The 9,593-nt window shown below is 32.2% G+C and overlaps 1 protein-coding gene across 1 annotated transcript in view; it reads right to left on the reverse strand.

Moving 5' to 3' along the window:
* Positions 1–1,184: 1,184 nt before the first annotated feature.
* LOC106473545 (E3 ubiquitin-protein ligase SMURF2-like) overlaps positions 1,185–9,593 on the reverse strand; it is a 38,402-nt gene continuing 29,993 nt past the window's right edge. The window contains exons 5-9 of the mRNA XM_022401959.1: positions 8,014–8,176; positions 6,958–7,041; positions 5,158–5,372; positions 3,089–3,338; positions 1,185–1,461 (exon numbers count right to left, since the gene is read on the reverse strand). Of these exons, the coding sequence (XP_022257667.1) occupies positions 1,185–1,461; positions 3,089–3,338; positions 5,158–5,372; positions 6,958–7,041; positions 8,014–8,176 (989 nt within the window). The remainder of the gene's footprint in view (positions 1,462–3,088; positions 3,339–5,157; positions 5,373–6,957; positions 7,042–8,013; positions 8,177–9,593) is intronic.

Here is a 9,593-nt window from a genome sequence, read left to right on the forward strand (position 1 = left end):
AGCACTGTAAAGAAACCAATCAATTAGCAAAGTAATAATACAATACTAGTATTAGCACTGTAAAGAAACCAATCAATTAGCAAAGTAATAATACAATACTAGTATTAGCACTGTAAAGAAACCAATCAATTAGCAAAGTAATAATACAATACTAGTATTAGCACTGTAAAGAAACCAATCAATTAGCAAAGTAATATTACAATACTAGTATTAGCACTGTAAAGAAACCAATCAATTAGCAAAGTAATAATACAATACTAGTATTAGCATTGTAAAGAAACCAATCAATTAGCAAAGTAATAATACAATACTAGTATTAGCATTGTAAAGAAACCAATCAATTAGCAAAGTAATATTACAATACTAGTATTAGCACTGTAAAGAAACCAATCAATTAGCTAAGTAATAATACAATACTAGTATTAGCATTGTAAAGAAACCAATGAATTAGCTAAGTAATAATACAATACTAGTATTAGCACTGTAAAGAAACCAATGAATTAGCTAAGTAATAATACAATACTAGTATTAGCACTGTAAAGAAACCAATCAATTAGCAAAGTCCCCACAAGTCTCATTAACCTTTGGAAAAATTTTAGAATTATTAATGTTTCCTGATTTATTAAAACTAGGTTGTCTGGTCATAAGAAATTTGTTGACTTAAATTTAAAAGCATTATTACATTTCTCTTGTTTATTATTATAACATACTATCAATAATGCATTCTTAGGATGTTTTTCTTCACTTGGAAGCAGCATTATCAATATTTCCTCTTCTACACAGATTATAAGAGAAGTATTAGTACAGATCTATTGTCTATCGCCCTCAAAGAGCTAGTAAAAATGCACGTTATTTGAAAACAGAAATCACATTAGTAGTGTTTGACCTACAATTTGAGTACACAAATTATTTATGGATGTTTAACAGTTCACAGCTCAAGGTAATATGTGAAGTGCTACACTGTTACACAAATAATCATACACTCTATAATAAGGACTTTCTCAGCTCACAGTAATGAAGCATTGTGCAGTCTTAAATGTTTTATACTGTTGCCAATTTATTATGAATTTTAATTTAACAAAATTTATTTGTGTATCAGCGAACAACTTCATTCATTTGTTATAAAGATAAACAAAAAAAAGACATTTATAAAAATATAAAGTTAATTACCTGACACACGTGGTTTATTTTGTAGGTAAGAACTGAAAAACCTCAAAAATGTCCTCCCTCGACACTTCCATGCGACAGTGACCTGACTGGGGCTGTAAAGTTTGAATTTCCTGTCTTAATGAAGACATCTTCTGCACGATGTCACGTGTGTACTTCGGAAGGGGAGAATCACTGTTATCAAGTATTGTAGGAATTGTCAATACATCACTGCTACTGGATGCAACCTGTCCAGCAGGAATGTTACTACTTTCTTCACTGTTTGTCGAGACTGACGACCCATTTCTTCGAATACTGTCGGAGAGGGAAAAAACAAGAGGTAAAAATTAGTAAAGAAATAACCCTTGGTGAGAGAATTTTCATGACCTTTTAGTAAACTACGGTATATTTCTCTCAGTCTTTCTGATTATCTGTCAGACAGATGATAGAAAACTGAATGCTTATTTTAATCGAAACGGCAACCAGTTATCAGAAAATACTTATAATATCCAATCAAGATGTTATCTGCCTTCCAGCTGATCAAAACCAAACATTATCGCCACTAATGAATAAGCTTATGATAATGAATAAACTTATCAAGTTCTTATTTATTTAAAATTTTAACTGATATATTTCAGCTTAGATGGGATAAAGATTTTGAAATCCAAACAAACAGCAAATGTTGACACATTAAATCAATAAGTTATTTTTTCACAGATATTAATTAGGTGAATGTTTGAATTTTCCTCTTGTAACCTCAGTTTTTCATAATGTAACACTAAAAATGTTTAAAACTGACAATTTATTTTAAAATTATTATTACAATAATTTTATATTTTGGAGCATGTAGATATTTGGTGTAGCTACAGCTAACTGGTAGAAGTAAATAGCAAAGATAAAACTTTCCCGCAACTGTATCTTATCGAGAAACAAAATCTGAAGATACCCAAGTTTAAGAACCACAACAAACACATGAACAGCATATCTGAATTTAAAGATACAAAAAAAAAACATAATACCTCTAAAAACATACACACATGTAACCTCCTAATGTATTTAAAGATCCAATGTTATGGACCAAGAAGTTTATGTGGGGAAAAAAAATATGAGACTTTCACACACCCTCTTCAGTACAATTTCTGACAAACAAGAGTTTGAATGAAGGGGACATATGAAAGTATCAGAATATTGTACTTTCTTCAGAATAACACTTGTAACACCTCAAATAAAATAAAAGAAGCCAAGTTACATGCATGGTGAAACACCTCAAATAAAAAATAAGAGAATTATACTGTCAATGATAAGATCAGAAGAGGAAAATCAATTTTTATCTACAGGCTTTTTGTGCATTAAGTATAATATGACATGTCTCCAGGGCAGCTAAAAAATATTGTTCTCCCAATAACTTATCTTGAGAGGTAAAATCAGAACCCACGAGTCTGAGTATTTTGTATTTGGTAATGATATTTCCCTTAGTACAAAATCTACCAATTTGACAGGGTTTCCAATGAAAATTAGGGGGGAACCAGAAATGATAGTAAAACTCAACAAGATTATATATCTAAGACTTCAATAGTTCACTGGTTCTCAGATGCAGAATTTGTTTGAATGTCTTCACAAATATAACTCCAGTCAAAGCTACAAAGATTCCATCCTTTATTTCAACCGTTAGAAAAACCTGAAAAAACCAGCAGCTTTAAAAGATTGTCTGAAAGGAAAAAAATAACTAAAGATGACAATTTAAATTACTTTTTTTCTTGTATTCCTCTCATACCATCTCAACAAAATGGTTATGTCGTTGAATAGCAGGTTAGTCTCTTAAGAGATTTTTCTGCAGACGTCCAGACTGAAAACTATTAATAAATGAAACCTAACTTTTTTTAATTCTCTTCAGTTACCTTTTTACCAAAAGCATGATAAAACGATTCCAAACAATGCTTACTTCAGCACATTCTGTAGGACAAGGCTGTTCGAAAGTCGAGGATCGGTAAACTGGGTTGTTTTGTTATTGTGATCTACAAAATAGATTCTGCCACTTCCTGTTTGCCTCATCTCCCAACCATTAGGAAGTGGTCCCAGGTCGCCAGCATTCACTCCAGCAAGGTCCCTAGGCACTCTAGGATCATGCCAAGTGCTAACTCCAGTTGCAACATGATAAAAATATATCTGTCCTTGTTGGGTAGTCCTAATTTCTGAAGAAACATAAAACAATAATTCAGATAAGCATTTAAGATTTTATTTTTTCAAAATATTTCTCTATCTCTGTCTTATTTAACTACACATTGAATTTCAAAACCCTACTAGTTCTTAACACACAATAGTTAAGAAAGTTTTAGGCATACACTTTATTTCTATAAAATCAAATGTACAAAATGCTGTGACTGGATAAATTCTCATTTAAGCATAACATTCACTAAAGTATTTGTTCCAAGTATGTAACCAGGGATACGGTTAAACACCATTACCCTGATTTCTTACTGCGTCCACTACCAGATAACTTAGACAAATATATGTTATGTTAACCTTCAACAGAGAAAAAAAAAAGTTAGAGCATGATCTAGCTCTCACTATAGAGAATAGGAGGAGATGCAGGGAAAGACCTCAGTATGGAGAAGATGCAGGGATTGACCTCAGTACAGAGAACAGGAGAAGATGCAGGGATAGACCTCAGTACAGAGAACAGAAGATGCAGGGATAGACCTCAGTACATAGAAAAGGAAAAGATGCAGGGAAAAACCTCAGTACAAAGAACAGGAAAAGATGCAGGGAAAAACCTCAGTACAGAGAACAGGAGAAGATGCAGGGAAAGACATCAGTACAGAGAACAAGAGAAGAGACAAGGCCAATTCCCAATAAAGAGACTAGAAGGAAGGACAGGGTTAGCCCTTAATAAACAGAAAAGGAGGAGATAAGACAGGGCTAGTCCTGATTCCTCAATAGAGATAATAAAAGGAAGAGAACAGGATTAGCCCTCAACATAGTGAAAAAGAGGAGGAGGGACACGACTGGCCGTCAACAAAAAGAAAAAAAAAAAGATGAAATGAGGACATGGTCAGCCCTCAAAGACTTATGGAAGACAAGCTACCAAACATAGCAATGTCTAGAAATACAGAGAAGTGTTTAGTTTATTGTGAAAGAAACCAAGTCATAAAACAAAGACCAATCATAAGAAAGAAAAAGAAAATGTCTTCAACATGAAGAATGTTTTGGTTATTATTACAAATATTAACATCTAGACTGGAATATTCAAGCACGAGAGGAATTGATATGAAGAGGAAAGAAGAACAAATAATAAATACTTCCTCAAGATATTCATGTAAATAACAAATGGACTATCTGTCACACTACTGCATCTGTGTTTATCTGTAGACTAAGTTGAAAGCACATAATCAGCAGAAGAAACTACATAAAAAAATCCTCGTTTGTGAAATACATTTACATTCACAGAAGATGGAATTGTAAAACCTTTGGCATAAAAAATCAGGAAACCTTACACAAAGAGGTAGAAAAGTCCAGAAAAATAAAGACTGGACATTTTATAAAATAAACCAAAAGTGAAACAGTACTATTTATTTGTTGTATATATCTACTACAACATTCCCAAAAGTACATATCAAGTTGCAGAAAAGGCTAACCACAAAGAGTCTGCAAGCAAGATTGGTGTTTCAAGTGGCACCACTTGCAAACACTCGATGATGTGTTGAAGAAGAACCAAGTAACTCTCAAGCAAGTTAAACAATACACATATAGCACATCAGAAAAAGGGACATGATTTAGGATGGCAAGTCACTAAATTAGTAAATGTATTGTTTGATGTACATAATGATGATCGGAGGGGAGCCGATTTTTTTCCACATAAATGTAAAATGAAAAAAGTTTGGCAATCATCTGAATGAACTGATAAGTTTGTATGGCCATGAAAGAGTACTAGATTCTAACTGCTACCAACACCTTATATGGTACTCCTCATATTTATTAGTATCAAGACTTTTTCAAAAACAAAAGTCTAACCATAACCATCAGGTAGCTCGGCTGACCGGTGGAGCTGATTTCTGGACATGAAGTTCCGATGTCTGGTAGATCGCCTTCTCATCGCTACTTGGCTATTTTGTGAAGATGATGATGACTCCCCTTCACTGTTAGGACCCGATGTAATATGATTTCTGCGTGATCTACTGTTAACATTCTGACTGGAGTTATTACTCTGCTGAGATTCATGTGCAGGTCTAGAAAAAAAAAGCATCTAAACTATATTGACATACCACTTTTAGAATCTTCCAATCTAAACGTACCTGACTGACCACATTTAGAATCTTCCAATCTAGATGTACCTGACGTAACACTTTTAGAATCTTCCAATCTAAACGTACCTGACTGACCACATTTAGAATCTTCCAATCTAAACATACCTGACATACCACATTTAGAATCTTCCAATCTAAACTTACCTGACGTAACACTTTTAGAATCTTCCAATCTAGATGTACCTGACGTAACAAATTTATCCAATCTAGATGTACCTGACGTAACAAATTTAGAATCTTCCAATCTAAACTTACCTGACGTAACACTTTTAGAATCTTCCAATCTAAACTTACCTGACATAACACTTTTAGAATCTTCCAATCTAAACTTACCTGACGTAACACTTTTAGAATCTTCAATTTTATTCTTTAATAAGCAGTTACTTTAATGAAGACAAAACCGAAAATTTTTAATCTAGTCTTTCATAGCCCTTTGCCTCAGTATAGTAATAAAAGACAATATTTACTACTTCATCACATAAATTAAAATTTTCTCTGCACTATGTAAAATTTAAATGAGCAAGTCAAAAGATGCAAAACAACAGTTTGATGATCTTTAAGCTTTGCATAAAAAAACTAGCTACTCTAAATTTTATGGAAAACAAAAAAATACAGATCATTATTCTTTAAAAAAGATCTCTAGACTACACTAACCTTAAACAAATATATAATCTTCAACCCTCTCACAACCTACTAAATTGTATCTAATTTAGGCTTGAAAATATTATATTTCATTCAGTCTTTCTAACATTTTTTAAGTTCTAAAACTTCATAAACTTTGTTCAGACATTGTTTTGAAAAAGAGTAAAATACTTCCTGTTATTTTAGAATTTAATTTACTTTTTTATTGATCAAAAATTCCCATTTACATATCATGTCAGTTTCAACTTCATTAATATTCATAAACATACTTCTATGGATACTTTAGTTTGCCAATTGAATAAATTATCACTTCCAGTATAAAGCACCACAAAAACTGACAAAATTTTATGGTGACCTGTTACCTCACCTTTCAAAATGTCACCACTCTTACCTTTATCAGGCTAGTTGCTAAAAATGTTCTGGGCTAGATCAGTTTTATGTGATCAATAAAGTTTTTAATATACAATAAGATATTTTAACTGTGCTCGTTGTATGAAGAGGGTCAATTTAAAAAATATTAATCAATAACTAAAGATATCCAACATCAGAATATTTTACTGTTATATAATGTAAAATATCTATTCTGAATAGTTTTGTATAAATAAAATTGTTGATATAGAGTTAGATTACTTAAGTTTTGATACTCAATTTACAGCTATGCACTCAACCTCGAAAAGATATTCGTCGATCATGTTAGGGTTAAACAATAAAACTGATTAGAACATTTCAACATTAGATATGATGAACCTGGAGGTGCCTCTTTTCACAAATACTAAAACACGTAGAAAAGATCATTGTTTATGATAACATACATTCCAGATAACAATTACTTATATTTACTCTGCTACAGAGAAAGTTATCTTACCTTGTTGGTTTCTCCCACTGAGTAGATCTAGAATAGTGATTGACATAATATATCCTTCCAGAAGCAGTCCTTCGCTCCTCCCAGCTGTACAAGTAACCCAAGAACAGGTGATTAAGAATTTTATACAGGATTATGGAAGATATTATGACTTAAGAGTCATGCTGAGTAACATCATGTAAGCCCCCCCCCTCGAGTTGTAGAAATCAAACACATTTTTCACAACTGTACAATTAAAAATAATCACATACTTAACTAGATCATAGAGAAGCAACTTTAATACTTATATTCACACACTTAATTATATTCTGGTAACAAGAAATATAACAACATACAACAGATTTACTCATGTCAGTATCAAAGATTCTATTTACAGGGTTTCATTAAGTAAAAAGCTGTAATGTTTCAAACTTTTTACAATTTGAAACAAAAGTTTAAGAAGGTACTTGTGATAGTGGGATAGGAGTAGGAAGGAGGGGTGGGGGTGAATTAGTTCAGCAATGTACCCAAATGTGTGTGGATGTTTTTCACTGTCACCTACCAACAAGAGAGTGTAGTAGTTCCATTACAGCAGGGGGCCAAACAGTGTTTTTATTAGTATTGTAGTTGACCACATTCTTGGTATAGCTTCCAATACTTGATGCAAGACGTACTTTATATATACATAGGAATCTCAATTCTGACCAATCACAAAATTAGAAAGAAAATCACCTAATGTGAATAAATGTTATCTAATCTTCTTTTGTTGGATGTTTCTTCACATGTATAAGTTGTGTAAAATCAAAAGTGACAGCTGGAATTTTTTCACTTACAGACATGATGAAAGCAGACTATCATGACTATAAAAATTAGTACTTATGGGCAACTTATGGGTAAAATATACTGACCCTCTAGCAAACATTTCTGTATCTTTGAAAAAATTTCAACAGGCATTTCAGATCCTTATTACAACATAATAAGCATTAAGTTTTCTTAATGCTACTACCCCTGAGTACACATACTGGTGAATTTCTCTATCTTGTACAAAATAAATATTTGCAGACTTGACAGCTTACTTACCCTTCAGGAAGTTCCTCGGGAGAAGATAGGTTTTGCACAGTATCCATGACTACATTTTGACTCCCTGAACCATGTCCATCTCTAGACATAAGGCTGACCACTATCTGGCCACGTACCACCTCTTGGTCATCAGAATTATTTTTACAAAGGTCTAGCCTCTGATCTGAATTTTACATAAGAAAAGAACATATAAAAAATGATCTGCTGTTGAAAACAGAATTTTTTATATTTTAAATGTCCAAGAATTATATAGCTATTATGTGTAGTTAACATGTCAAAAATGTACAATAATCATGAGTACTGAACTATATCATTGCTCTGGTGCTAAAATAGAACAATACACATGATAATAAATATTGTAAGTAACAACTAAATCTGAATAATTATAGTGAATGATACGTACAGCATACAGATATGAAAGTTTTTGTTAGTTTCCTAATTTTTTTTGTTTTTGCTGCTACAACAATTTTCATTTTTTCAGAACTTTTTTCACTTTTAATTCTTTATAATATTTTAAACCACCAGTTCATGAGTTAGTCTTAGGTATCTCATAAAACACACATCTGAGATAATAAACAGTAATGAATAACCTTCCAGATTGTTTCTGTATCTAGTAGGCATACTCTAAATTAGAAAATAACTCAAAGGAATAAACACCAAACATTGACGAAACTAAACCTAAAACATTTTATGAGTTCCAGTTACATAACTAACTTCTGTTATTTGTTTAAAGCTCTACCAATGGAGCTCTTAAACAAATACTCGCATATTTTGTAAAATATGTTTAGGAATACAGCAACCTAACTTTTTAGCATAGTGAAAGGAAGTACATTGTGATTACTTGCATTTTGAGTTTTAATATCTATATTTAATAATCTTCAGCCATTATCTTAGTAACTGTCACAGCACTAGTAAAATTATAATAATATATCTATAGCTCTGAAAGTATTTTTGTGTCTCTGTCAATACATATTTTGTAAGCAGGCACCATTCAATCAGAAACGTTCACATCTCAATGAGAAATAAGGACACAGCTGCTAAAGTAGATAGAACACAAGTTAGCCAGATACTTCATGAAGCTTTGAACAAGTTAGCCACTCCATACAACTTTTATCAAGTTAAACCTACAAGTCAGTTATATTATGAAATTCTTAATAAACTCACAAGTCAGCCACTCCACACAACTTTTATCAAATTAAACCTATAAGTCAGCCACTCCATACAACTTTTATCAAGTTAAACCTACAAGTCAGTTATATTATGAAACTCTTAATAAACTCACAAGTCAGCTACTCCACACAACTTTTATCAAGTTAAACCTACAAGTCAGTTATATTATGAAACTCCTATTAAACTCACAAGCCAGCCACTCCACACAACTTTTATCAAATTAAACCTATAAGTCAGCCACTCCACACAGCTTTTATCAAATTAAACCTATAAGTCAGTTACTTCACACAGCTTGTATCAAATTAAACCTACAAGTCAGCCACTCCATACAACTTTTATCAAGTTAAACCTACAAATCAGTTACTTCACACAGCTTGTATCCAGTTAAACTTTTAAGTCTGGTATGTTAG

The sequence above is a fragment of the Limulus polyphemus genome, unplaced genomic scaffold (assembly GCF_000517525.1).
Source record: "Limulus polyphemus unplaced genomic scaffold, Limulus_polyphemus-2.1.2 Scaffold6266, whole genome shotgun sequence".
Taxonomy (NCBI): Eukaryota; Metazoa; Arthropoda; class Merostomata; order Xiphosura; family Limulidae; genus Limulus; species Limulus polyphemus.